This window comes from Dysidea avara, chromosome 5 (assembly GCF_963678975.1).
Source record: "Dysidea avara chromosome 5, odDysAvar1.4, whole genome shotgun sequence".
Classification (NCBI taxonomy): Eukaryota; Metazoa; Porifera; class Demospongiae; order Dictyoceratida; family Dysideidae; genus Dysidea; species Dysidea avara.
In genome coordinates this window covers 6,904,167-6,918,569 of record NC_089276.1, presented here as the reverse complement: position 1 = coordinate 6,918,569, position 14,403 = coordinate 6,904,167, and the positions used below count along the sequence as shown (strand labels likewise).

At 37.3% G+C, this 14,403-nt stretch overlaps 1 protein-coding gene across 1 annotated transcript; it reads left to right on the top strand.

The window, feature by feature from the left end:
• Window positions 1-5,312: 5,312 nt before the first annotated feature.
• On the top strand, window positions 5,313-7,047 carry LOC136255377 (uncharacterized). The gene is made up of 3 exons (XM_066048134.1): window positions 5,313-5,360; window positions 5,774-5,817; window positions 5,867-7,047. Exon 3 carries the CDS (start codon window positions 6,121-6,123, stop codon window positions 6,973-6,975), a length of 855 nt encoding a protein of 284 aa, XP_065904206.1. The 5' UTR covers window positions 5,313-5,360; window positions 5,774-5,817; window positions 5,867-6,120; the 3' UTR covers window positions 6,976-7,047.
• The last annotated feature ends 7,356 nt before the right edge of the window (window positions 7,048-14,403 follow it).

Here is a 14,403-nt window from a genome sequence, read left to right as displayed (position 1 = left end):
CACAAACACTTTGGTGTGAAAGATACTAAAAGTAGCACTAGAAATTATGATTAACTGTAATTGTGCTGGGCAATCATATTTAGTACCAACTAAATACATATGACGCATTCAGTGGTGGATCCAGGGAAGGAAAAGGGTTGGGGGGCACAGGGAACATGTACATGTGCACCCCCACCCCAATTCATCTCTCAAAAGAAAAAAAAATCGTGTACAAAAGACCTAAATACTGTAATAGAGCAATCAGTCAGTCAAATACTCTAATAGAACAGTCACCACATTTAACACTATTAATCAAGAATTCTTTACAGTCACTGCTGAGTATGAAATTTGCATTCACAGTGCCAACCCATATGGGAGCACTTAGCTATATAGCCTAGCTGATAGGATTTGTTTTGAAAACTAATTGCACTTCGCGTTGGTCCTTAATTTGTATGTCATTCTGTATGATAATTTACTTTAAATTCAAAACTGAACTCATGATAGTCACTATTCCCTACATGCAGCTCTTGATCAGTGCAGACCATGCACTTGCAGAAAGCATAATTTATTACTATCTGTTTGGAGTTTGCAATAGCTCTTTTACGCATCTCATCTATCAGACTATTACAATCAGTTAACCACCTGGTGTTCAAATAACTGAAGTCCACATTATACACATAACTTCTGGTGCATAAACAAGTTGAAGACATGCAAACAGAACCAAGTAAACTGCTCGTGATTAATTTGTAGTTAATGTAATTGCATGTATGTAAGTATGTACAATGGAACCTGAGTTATCCAAACCTCTTGCCAGGGGCGGTCCATAAGTCTGAAAAGTCTATATCTCTGAAATGTGGTATAAATAACTTTAAAATAGAATAAAGAACATTTTTTTTAAAATTCAGTATTGTTAACTATCCTAATACAGCAGTCACTACTCTAATAGAGCAGTCATTTCTGCAGTTTGGTTAACTGAGAATCTGGATAAGTGGGATCCGGATAACTGAGGTTCTACTGTGGTTAGCTAATCATAATGCATCTGCGTATTTGATTTTTCTTGGGGCTGGTCCCCCTGGATGCATCAGTAATTACTGGCTGCTCAGCGCAATATCAACAAATAAAATAAAAAGCATTTGGAATTCCTTGCAAAATGACCTCAAAGTGTTTCTAAGCCTTACAGAAAGGTTTCTCATGGTTTGTTTTGTAAGTTCCGTGCTATGTTTTGGGCTAGGGAGGAAGATATAGTAGTGCTCATCAACTCAGGTATTACTGATCGTGATGATGATTCTGCTTATGAGGATTTTCATCATCCTCACCCCTCTTCAAGAAGTCCAGATGTAGGTGCAGTACCTTCTAAGACTACGTTAACAGTTGATGAATCAATGCTTTTGTCTTGCTTGCAAGTTTTTCTAAAGGACCTATAGCTCTGGAGCCTCAAAAGTTTATGCTCAACTTGTTGGATGTGACTGCTGGATCCACTGCTCCTGCTGCTAGTGACTGTCTCCTGTCTCTAACTTGTCTGATGAACCATTTGTTTTCTGGAAAGCTTCTCCTTAATTGTCTTGCTCCTTGGTTGTGTGGGGCTCCTTTGACTGCTTTGCTTAAAAAGGTGGAGGGGTCTGTCCAATAGCTGTGGGTGGAGTGATTGGGTGCCTGCATGGCAAGTCTGTTATACTGTCTTACTGTTCTCCTTGGTGTTTTTCTCCCCTATGGCCACAAGTGGGGGTTGAAATTCCTAGAAACTTTAATCCATGTTACTTGTCATTACATCCACCAAACATCCACCAATATGCTTTTAACTTTTCCTTATCTCTATTGAAGGTAGGTAATTATGAAGAATGCTTTCAATGAATGTAGTCGTTCTGCAAACTTATTACTAATTATTTTCCAGAGATTTCAGCTTGGGTTAAGTGGTGGTACTCACAACCCTCTGAGCTTTGTTTTGGCTCCATGGCCTCCTCAATTTAATCTTTGGTATTTGAATGTTCAAACCTTTTCTTATTGAAGCTTTTAGTTTCTTTCTCAACTCATGGTCCACAATTTGGCCTTCATTTAAATCTGCTTAAGTGTGAACCATTTTGGCCTTCTGGAGACCTGTCCCCTGAATTTCCCACCAGTATCAAATGTGTTAGAAAGGGTTTGGAGCTTTTGGAAATGTTTGGGGAACTCACAAATTTTATGATCAATTCTTGTCCTCTCCAGGGTATTTGATAAGGCAATATGGCACTCCATAAGCCAAAGTTATGGCCATTTTGGAAGACCCTCAAGTTGAGCTTCATTTGCTACTCAGCTGCTTTCACTACTGGACAATTTGGCCTTGAAAATCCAATGAAATTTTCAAAGAAACCTATGAAAAGTAAAAATTTCATTGGTGTCCCCAATGAATTTTTATTTTCATAGTATTTTCATTGGACAAATCAATGAATATCCAATGAAAATAACCAATGAAAATTCTATGAAAAATAGAGTATTCATTGGTGAAGTTTCAATGGATTTTCATAGGTTTAGTATGTGAAAATGTAATGAAAATTCTTGGCCACCCATTGAAATTTTAGGGTTTTCAACATTTTCAGTGGGTTTTCAAAATTGTTTTCTTTGGATTTTCATGAGAACTCTTCCAGTAGTGTTTAAGATATCATCCATTTCTACAAACAGTACCATTCCGTATATCACTCTCCTTTTAAGAATAGTTTAATCTTACTCTTGAACTTGCTCAGTTCCCACTATCCCTATGCACTATGTGTCTCTATTGACCATCATCTTCTGGAATGTTCCTATGGCCCCATGAGAATTCGTCGCCATGATGCTCTAGTTGACATTGTCATTCTGTGTCAAAAAGTTGTTTTAGTATGCCATCCTGCTTAATTTGATGTGTCAGTTTGTACAGCCTTCTTGTATTTATTCCTCTTCTTTTTGTGCTGGGGTAGCTGGCTAGCCAAGGACCAGAGAAATTGAGTTGCTGCAAAGGATGCAGGGTGTGACTTTGTCCCACTTGTAGTAGGTGTTTGGTCACCTTTTGTTGTTCGAACTCTTCAAGCCATCATTGACTGCACCACAGTGAGAAGTGGTGCATTGACCAAACAAGCTGGAAAAACTTACTGCAACAGCTTTCGGTTTCATTATGGACAAACAATGCCTGTATGATTTTGCAGTACTGGGTTTGGCAGTGTGAAGACACTGATTTCCCCTTCCCAAGCCCCTGTTGTAATTATATTCATAATTTAGGTGCAGTACCATCAGTAATTATAGGATATTATAGTAGTTATTTTTCTTTGCTGATTATTTGTGCATAGTTTTCTTTTTGTGTGTGTGAGAGAGAAAGACTATCATTAGGATGCTTAAACACACAATTACAATACCTCAGACACATGCGACTATACGTGCAAAATGTGCAGCAAACATGGCGAGGAGAATAAAAAAAAACAAAAATAAAAAAACACCAAAACATGACATACAAATGAGCACATAACACTAAACAAGGGCATAACTAAATTACAATCTCTGATTAACAACATGCAAGTATTCACCTTATTCGTTTTCAGTTTTGTTACATTGATTTAGGTGGAATTTGTGTATTGTTTTCTTTTGGTTTGGTACTCACAGTGATTGTGATAGAATAACATTATTGCACATGCATTACTATAATTATTTGTGCATAAAACTCAAAATTTTCAGTTCTGAAACATATCAGATACCTTTGGGGCTGTGCCCTCCAGACCCCTACTTTATATAGCTAGCTACTATCCTGGTGATGGTGCACCCAATGCCCCTCACATTGATATGGTATAAAACACCATGAGTCAGTGACTTGGCATCACAATCAGATAACACCACAATGCAGGGAGAAAACCATCAGTTTTATTGATGAGAAAACACAGTAGCAGTATAATTATATCCTCGGACACATGCTACCACAATAGGGCAATATAAACCCCACAAGTGGGCATGGCAAGGGTAACAAAAGAAAAAACCAAAAACAGGATTACATGTACACTCAATTAAAAAGAAAAATTTATACAAATACAACGTTCAAGTCTCCACACACCATTCTTGACAGTCCTTTGCCATAAATATCCTCCTAGAGGAAGAGATTGATATCGCTGCCGCTGAATCAAAGATCTTTTTACTTCTAGATTTAGTCATCGTAAACTCACTTTGAATGGAAATTCACATAGTTTGTAAAAGATGACAATGAAATTGGTAGATAGTGGCCTAGTACACTCATCTTAATTGTATCGTAATAGCTAGCGATCCCGGGTCAATCTAATTCAGCCAAGAGTAGCTGATAATCTTCCTTCCCAAGCTTACGGTCTCTTGCAGATTCGAGATGACGGATCGAGTCCAAAGGATAGGTAAGCTTTAGTAAGGCCACTGAATTACTTCTCTGATTGTGAATCACAATATCAGGGTGGTATGTAGTAATAAGAAGAGAAGGCGGGATTGTTGCCTGGGGAGTGTCGCTTGCCTGCAATCCAGGTAAGTCAGCATAGATCCTACAATTTTTTTTTATTATTATTTTTTTAAGATACTAAGACAATGATAATATAAATAAACACTTAAACAGTGGGCAGAGAGGCAAACTCTGCCCAGTCCTGGGATGATGGTATTGTTGCCATTACAGAAGCAGCATTGCCACGTTGAACATCAATGGCAACCTTCTGAGTCAAAAATTGGGTGGCCCTATTATCACCAGACTGTTCCATCACCCGGGAACCTATCCGCCTCACTAATGAGCGTGCACATGATCCCCAAGCACCCAAGGTCTCAACACATAAAGGGGAGAAGTGAAATGATGGAATCAGAGAAGAATACTTTCTGCACTTAGCTGACTCTGCAGAGTTTGCCAGCCGGCTGGCACCACTTGCAGAAGTAGATAAATTAGATGGGGCCAGGGTGTTTGAACAGGTAAAGTCCCAGAGCAAGGGTAAGCCCCGTGGCCAAGGAATCAATGACATGCCATCTGGCTTCTTACCATCATTACGACACACACCGACTGGCTCCAAAACAGCAGGAACACCTCCAGACACCAGAGCACGACGAATAGTTTCATTCACTGCAGCGTGCCGAGGAATACGGCCTCCACTACGCCTGCAAGACAAACCGTGAGTTCCAAAAACATCAACTTCACTGCCACAAACACACGTATGCTCGACAACGATGGGAACTAGTCTCGCGTGGCCAGACCGCTTTTTCTCCCATGGCGCTTATCGATTGGAAATTATAAGCGCCTTTTTCGAGCAGGCGCTTATAATTTCCAATCGATAAGCGCCATGGGAGAAAAAGCGGTCTGGCCACGCGAGACTAGATGGGAACACCGAGACGTAGACCAAGAGCAATCCTCAAAGATTCATTGTCCAGCTTAGTGCCCAAGGAAGGTACAGGTAGAGCACCAAGCCACGCACCAGACTCTGAGGAGGAAACTGACAGTAGACGAGCCTTTGTTTTAGCATCTTACAATGATCAGCCTGTTTGTATTCACCGTATACTTTGCACGTGATTCACGACTTTAAATTACGTAGTATCACGTGCTTACGCTTTTAACTGCGTTGAATTATTTGCCCTTTACATTGTTTTGAAACTTTCACACACTGCGTTACAATTAATTTACCGTTTGGTCACGGAGAAAAAAGAAAAAAAACAAAAACTCAGCCGATTGTAATTTCAGGTACGTTGTCTACCACAATCGAACTTTTACAGGCGGCAGAATGCAAATAGCCAGGTTGTATAGATACTTATTCTTCGTAGGCATGATAACGATGGTGATTATGTATTATTTGTTTACGATACACACTAGGCCGCCGATACCTGGGTACGAAGGGTTTCAACTAGCTGACGAAGGTACCAAGTGACTTCCATGTTGTGTTATAAGTTTACCTTATACATACAGCAGTCCTGTTCAGCAGTGTTACGTACAGTATTGAGGAGACTCTGGGAAACAAGACTGCCGTAGACAAATTTGGGTTTCCTGTGTCAGGAGAATTTTGTGGTGACACTAAACTATGGCTAGAATATGCAGAATATCATGATAGGGTAGTGAGTGGAAAAGAGAAAGGGAGGTATTTGAAGTATTACTGTGATAAAGATCGGTGTGGTGGCTTTGGTAACAGAATACAAGCGATCACAGTAGGACTAGTGGTATCCATGTTATCTAGAAGAATCTTCTTATTGGAATTTAGTCAAAATCCTTTTGACTTTAGTAAATTTCTCACTCCAAATATGATTGATTGGAGATTTAAAATCAATTTACAAAATGGTAAACATTTTGACTTAATGAACAACCTTCGTGTGGATGAACGTTGGAGTCAGGTAGAAGGAATATTACTGAACTCTGATTCCAAGGAAGATGTTATATTGACTACAAACATTGGGATGGATGTGTATATGTCAAACTTTGGTGAGAAAATGCTGAGCAAGTTTTTTGAAATGAAAGTGAACAGTTTTCACAGTTATACAGCATTATATGGGTGTGCCATGCGGTATTTATTTAAATGCAATCCAGTGATAATTGATTCAGTGTTACATGAACAAAGATCACTTAATCTAAAGACAGGTCAGTATGTTGCCGTCCACATCAGAACAGTGCTAGGAGAGGGTGTACCAAGTTTTAGTCTCCCATCAGAAGAGTACTGGAAACCATATTTAGAATGTGCTTTGGCCACAGCAAAGAATTACGCAGCACCTTATTGTTCTGGCAGCACCTGTCCTGTATATGTGTTGACTGATACTGAGAAGGTGAAACAGTATGCTATAGCTCAGTATGGAGACTATGTGAGGACTAGTACAGTATACGAGTTACATATTGATCATCCCAGACTACATGTCCCTCGTCTATTAGAGGAGGCATTTGTGGGAATACTAACTGATATAGAAGTTGCCGCCAGATCCGCTGTCTTTATCAGCACAGAGCAGAGTACTTTTTCTGACCTAATTGAGGGTCTTGGCTTCTTTACCAACAAGACAACTTTCAATTTAGCACATTGTCCTTCATCTTATTAGCTGTTTAATAAATAAAATACGACTACTGTTATGACATATTTGACATAGTATCAATTGCCATGTTGATCTGAACTGAAAATTTTCTAGGTAGTTTCTAACAATCCATGCAAAAAAAAACAAAAACTTTCAAGCTGTGAAAAAATGGTGCGGCTTTAAAAAGCCTGGGTAAAAGTAGCTGTGAAGCCAAAGGTGGCGGCCAAGAAATGGCTGCAATGATGTCAATGAACATAGTCATTATTAGCATTAACATCATTTTAGCCATTTCTTGGCTGCCACCTTCGATTTCACAACTTTTTTTCACCCAGGCTTTTAATTTAAGGCTGCACCATTTTTTCACAACTTGGCTGTTTTTACTTCTTTTTGTATTTTATTAAGATCCCAAAACCAGCCTATGGCCGACTACAATTAAACACCATCACCATTATCTGTAAGTATAGTGCATGTTGTTCCTAGTGATTACTAGGATTTGATTTTGGTACGATATCAATATGACAATTGGTAATATATTGAAATTTCGATACTTTATTTTTAATATTTTTTAAATTAATTGCATGGGGCAAATGTTTATAATTAGCAGCTATGCTTTATAGAATTTGTAATGAAGGTAATAACAAGCCTTGGAAACTGGTAGACACTTTCTACCGTGATTGCACAATCACGCACCAAAAGTTGTAAAATACCAAAATATTACTCAATATATTGAAAATTGTAGCAAAATATTGACTATACGATAAATATTGATATCAGTTATAAAAATAATGAGATTCGATATGATATTGGTATTGAAAATATATTGCAATGTTGGTAATATTTCGGTATATTGCACATCACTATAATATAGTTGTTCCATTAAGATGTCTTGTGAATATCTGTTTATACTGCATTTTTAATAATAGTGGTTGGATAATCAAAGGAGTTGTGGCCAAACCATTTTAATACTGCTATACATGTTTAACTATTTATTGGCTGGTAAGAAGCAAATTTTTTTTTCTGTAAAACATGGCCATGTCAAATTAGTCAATTATTTGTGACTATACTATTGCATCAACTCAATATGAGCATACATGTTATTCAACCAATGATGTAATTGCAGATATACTGTCTATACAACATAATTATTATGTCCATATTCCTATCTAAGTGTACATGATGTAACACAGAGTAAGGCTGGGGTATTCAGGAATCCCCAGGCCTTATCAAGATCATCAATAATGTACAACAAATTAAAGAATGTCCAATTATAGTTTCACAATCAGTTAACCACCTGGTATTCCAATAACTGAAGTCCACATTATACACGTAACTTCTGGTGCATAAACACAGCTGAAGACATGCAAACAGAACCAAATAAACTGCTCTAATAGAACAGCCATTTTGGTGTTTGACTAAATGATAATATCGTTCCCAACCAGTGTGCATACCAATAGCTAAACAGTCTAATAATATACTGTATTATTATAAGGTCAGTTATGTATATAGATGCACAAAATTAATACCCTCTTTGAAGCTTCTTTTGTTTTGAAGTTAATATTGTGCCAATAATCAGTTATTAGGTTGGACACTGTAGTACAGGCTCTAGCTCTGTATTTGGTATACAGTACAATGTCAGTATTCATGGTAATGAAGCTTTGGAGAGTTAAAGCAGCATCCAAATCTAGTGATACCAATTGAAGCTTCAAAAGTTTGATTCAGAAGTTTTCATAATCAGCAGGCTTTTATGTGCAGCTTGAAGAAATGTGGGTGACATTTTCACAGACAACTGTCTTTACAATACTACTGTCTGTCTGTGAAATTTTAGATAGATTCTGTAAGACTGCTCAGTATTGCTGAAGTAGTGAATGTATAAAATTAGAACTGATATCTGAATCTGATGTTACCCAAGTAGTATAGGTAAGACATACAGTGCTAAGATTCTTTCAGTGAATAAACAATCACCAAGGTGGGGGTGAGGTGATTATCACATCATTCCTAAACCACTGAAGAATCCTAGCAATTTGTGTCTTAGTTATTTAGACAATGGCACCTGTAACTGAAATTTTGTTAATAACCTACAAAGTATGCATTTGATTGTCAAAATTTGCTAGATCAGTCTTACCAGAATTAAAACCATGGGTAGGTAAAAACAGTGGACCCAGGTCCTTGGTCCCCGGGTCCACTGTTTTTACCTACCCGAATATCATGGCATTCCCTGAATGTTATTAATAAAGTGTCCTCCGAGGGATATAAAATTGAAGCAGCTAGGAGGATTAGGTGTATTGTGGTATGCAAATGATGGTTCTGTGTGTATCTTGTCCTTATTACTAGGGACCCACAGAGTATATCAGGTGCATGGTATAATAATTCCGGAATAATAGGATGATTTTCAGAAACAATAAATCTACAGTATAATTACTCTTATAGTGAGTGGCCTGTTGAACTGGAATAAAATATTGATTTACTATAATAGAGAATTTACCTACCCAGTTATCCAAATTTAATGTGACTGCTCTATTAGAGTATCTTGATCTTTAAAGTATATAATAGTTATTTCCCTAAAGATAAATGAATTTCTAGAGATGAATAATAGGTGAAGAAAAAAAGAATTGCTATAAAGAATAATAAGAAACCTAAAAAGCATATTCTGTGGGTACCTAATCGTTACATTATTGCTCTATTGTGCAGGTAATATAGGTATCACTGGTAACATGCTATGGGTAACACTGGTATGTCAGGAATTGATTGATAAGCTGCTTATATATGCTTGGTTGTGCTGGCATAGTATCAGGTGGAGCTGTGTGAAGTTTGGAGCATACAACAGACATGGATAGGGGTCTGGGGGCATCTCCCCCTCAGGTATTAGACACTCTGAGATACGATTTTTGACTAGCTTTACCGTGTGAACTAAGTAACTGTAGAAATACAAACCATGACTGTTCTATTAGGGTAGTTGACTGTTCAGTCTATTAGAGCATTTTTTGATCTGAACCTTTGATACCCTTTCAAATCATGATCTAAATCTATAAGCTTACTTGACCAGTTTCTGGAAACCTCAGAAACCCCTCCCCTGATGCTGGTAACATGCTTAAACATAGGTAAACATGCATGGGTATGGGCATATCACTGGTAACATGGGTAACACTTGTACAAGTATCACTGGTAATGTGGTAACTCTTGTATGACTGGTAACATGGATTACCAGTGTTACTTACTATTAACTGCACAATATTACAATAACACAATGATGATGTATTATAAGGACAAGATACACATAATAGAACCACCCATAAACTGACTGACTCATTTGCTTTCTACAATATAGCTGCTGAGCAGTTGCCAAATAGCAGAAAATAAGACAATTAAAAAAAATATATAACCAGCTATACCAAGTGGTATGGTGGAAAAGCCATCATTTATAGGCATGATTAGTATCATGCTTACTTTCAAGAACTCAAGAAGAAACCTTGTAATCACTGAAATATATAATCGATGAATAGCAATTCAAATTGCTCTGTACCATTATAGCTATACAGCATTATACAAATAAGAAAAATAATTATTATTTTAAATACACTGTTGCATAGATTATAATGCTGTAATGTTTCTCTATGCAGTATAGTACAGCTGATTGGTATAGTATACTGAATTGATTGCTCACAGGGAAGCCATATTGGGTTGAAGCAATGTCTAGCAGTGAAAAAATCAAGCTTGAGTCACACTTCTCAGGAGGCTTATTATTAGTAAGTTAGTCAGTCAGTCGGTCGGTCGGTCGGTCAGTCCATCCACCCATCAGTCAGTCAGTCAGTTGGTTGGTCAGTTAGTCAGTCTGCTTGTCTGATCAGTCAGCAAAAGATTCCACTAAATAAAATAATTTAAAATTCCACAGCAACTTATTGAAACATTTTGTGTGGCACTGAAGGAACTTTGCAGGTAGTATTGAGGCTAAGACAACTGTAGTAATGCATATGCATTTACCACACAGCTGCAGGTGTAAACAATGTACATGGTTCTGTAGTAGCAGTACCTGTCCTATTATGCAGACTATACATGTAGCATCATTTGATAGCATTTAACTTATATTGACACGAAAGACTACACTTTAATACCATAGCATTTTAGTACCTACCATACAATGCAGAACACTTGCAATATTATGTATTATATGTTATGCACTAAGTACTATGTGCAGGACCATCTCCATGTAATGTAATGTAATGGAAACAAACTATGTTTTTGCATGTATATTACATGGATATCACTTTTAAAGAACATGAGGTTGCCTTATGCCATCCTGCAAGTACAATGAAATAATGTGAGCATATGGATAATTTTAAACAGCACAGCTGTGTGTAGCTACATAAGCAAAGACAACTGTACTATTTTACTATTGTGCATAACTATATGTCTATCACAGTGACACAGGCGCAAACTATATTATGTGGTGTTACCTGTCATGTAGGCCATACATGCATATCAGATTCTACATGACATTAATTCACTTACTGACAACAAAAAGAAATGAAAATGATAAACAATGTAGGTTGTATAGCATCATGCAGTACCTGCCTATTGTGCAGGCTGAGTTTTGTATGTTAACAATACTACACTCCCTCCTGTTCTTATTCACTACAGTTGTCATCACTTTCGGAGTAAGCTGCTACTGGCTGTTATCACCTATTGTCATCACCTATTCACCTTTATACAGTAAAGTTAGCTACTACAGTACTATATAACCATTATAAGAGTTAGTAATGTGGTAAGAACAAAATAATTTAAGAAACAAACAATGTTGCACTAAGTGAGAGAATAAAAGTACATCATGAAAAGTTATACAAGTAGTAAACGTCATGAAAAGAATACATATAGTAGAAAAAAGACTGCTACCAAAAAGGCTGGTTATATTTCTACATGATGGACTGTTCTGCCATGTAAAATCGATTATAAAGTCAACCACAATTACTTTTGCATATAATTCAGAGAGAAAGTGGCCATGCATGTGGCCATATGTAGCTGAATTCTAGCACTTTTGCATTAATCAAAATGTTGCCAAATGGTTTGGTATTTATTTGTTAAGACATCCAAATATCCAGATACAAAATTTGACATTCATTGCAGTGTCTACAATGTAGTTCAAATTCTTATAGGCACAAAAGCAAATATGTACTGTAGCTACTGTATCATATTCAAACACTTATAATTGTAGTAGATGACATTCGTCTCAAGATAAATGAAAGAACAATAACTTACATGTGTGAATGTTTGACTCTGGAATTTGAAAGAACTTTGTAAAACTTTTTTTTTCCTTGTCATGAACCACAGTAGTGGTTCATAATAGAGATTGCCTACAGTTTTTCTGCCAAAATCCTAATAGAACACACACCTAAACACCACCTTAGGAAGGTACTCAACCACAAAAGAAGCCTTAAGAGTTAATTTGGAAGAAGTATAGGTCCATGCATTGGAAAATATGAAGTCAAAAGGAACCAATAAAAGTACTTCTTTAAATAACTGAAAAAAGCCATTTTGTTCATCTTTTTTTCCCACAGGGCTAGAGCAAAATGTGAGTACTTTAAAACTACATAACTTTCTTTCTTTTGTCTTTCTTCACATCCATGACCTATTTTTTAAATGCATATCACAATGATAACACCCACTCTCATAGTAGAGTGGCTTAGCTAGTAAAAATGAGCAAATTGTGAACTTTGTGCAGAAAGTATGAAACTTTGCACATTGTACCTACTTACCTACGGTCCAGGGGCGGATCTAGGATTTATAAAGGGGGGGGGGGGCTAACTCAAGGTACCAATCTCTTGGGTACATAGAGGTGTGCAAAGCACACTTCCCAGCATGCGAAGCATGCTGGAACTAGGGGGGCCTGGGGCCATGCCCCCCCCCAGGAAATTTTTGAAAAATAGATGCTAAAATACTGCAATTTGGAGACATTTCCACATAAAATTCATAATATTTTCTGCCGGTAGATATTTTATATACAGCCTCTAGATTATAGGTATGGCTCTCTAAAACATTTTGCTAATGGAAAAGTTTGGGTAGGTACAGACAACATGCATCTCTCTCACAATTGCATAACACTGAATAGGTGCATGTTAGAATAAGAGTGTTGAAAGTGGAAAATTTTGAAATTTGAACAATACAAGATTGAATCTGAGAGCATTTTCAATGGAAATTGTGTACCTGAATTAAGTATTGCCATGCACAAGTAGATGAATGAAGCCCTTTAAACAGACCAATGCACTTCATTGTATGTATAGGTGCAAGCAAATTTGGAAAATTCCATAACAGAAACAACTACAGGTTTCCAGTGAATGTTCTATTAGAGTAGTTAGCTGACTGCTCTATTAGAGTATCTCGATCTTGTACACCTCCAATGCTGATCCGGGTCCTTGTTGCATAAACTTTAGCATAAATCCACTGATAATACCTTGGAAAGATGTTTATAAGGTGGTTTTATGAGTATTTGTATTATTAGTGATCATATAATTATGCTAAGACAAAATTTCATTATAATACTCAGCATATTGATCAAGTAAAGCCTAAATATGAAGGGGGGGGGGGGGGGGGGGGGGGGCTTCAGCCCCCAAAGCCCCCTTCCCCCCTGGATCCGCCCCTGGGTACTACCTACCATGAAGTGTATTTTGAGATGCGAAGCCATCACAGATTTGACCTTTGGTATCCTCTACAGTTCATTTTATGCTCAAAAATAGTGACCATTGTCTATCATCCATACAACACTCAATTTGTTCAAACTAGGTGCCAAAGTGAAGATCTTTATCCAAGAAATAAGTTGATACTTGTTGCAAGCTCATAGCATGTTCCACTTCAAAGTTGTTGTAATTTCTACCAGCAGCAAATTCATATAAGTCTTTAAAATGTTCACACAATTACACTCTTCATCTACATTCTTGTTTGCCACTCAATTTTTGTATTTTTTAGTTCACCATGAGCACTGCAGGTTGCATATACAACCAAAAAGTGGAGAGAGATATTCAGGGGTGGGGCATGTACCCTCCTCTCTTGTGGTAGTTAATTAAAAGAGTTCATAATTATATGTAAGTTGCTCTATCAACAGTTTTAACTACAATGGGGGGGAGGAGGGGTACTTTTTAACCCCCTTTTACAAATGAACTCCTTAATCTATACTGAAATCAAAATCTCAGTGAATACGTCAACAGCAACTGTAATATTTGAATGAAATGCATGACATGTGTATCTTGCCTGGTACAATAGCCCAGAACTGCATGTACCTGAGAATACAAGCATGAGATTACTTCTCGTCATTCTCAGGTACTGTAGGTCATTCTCAGGTATAGGTTGTACCTGAGAATGCACCTGCGGGAGTCTGGGTGCATGGTATGCCCTTTTAGATACCATGTGTGTAAACTACAGTAGCTATGAACACAAAGATCTTTATACCATCATCCCCCATTACTCTCA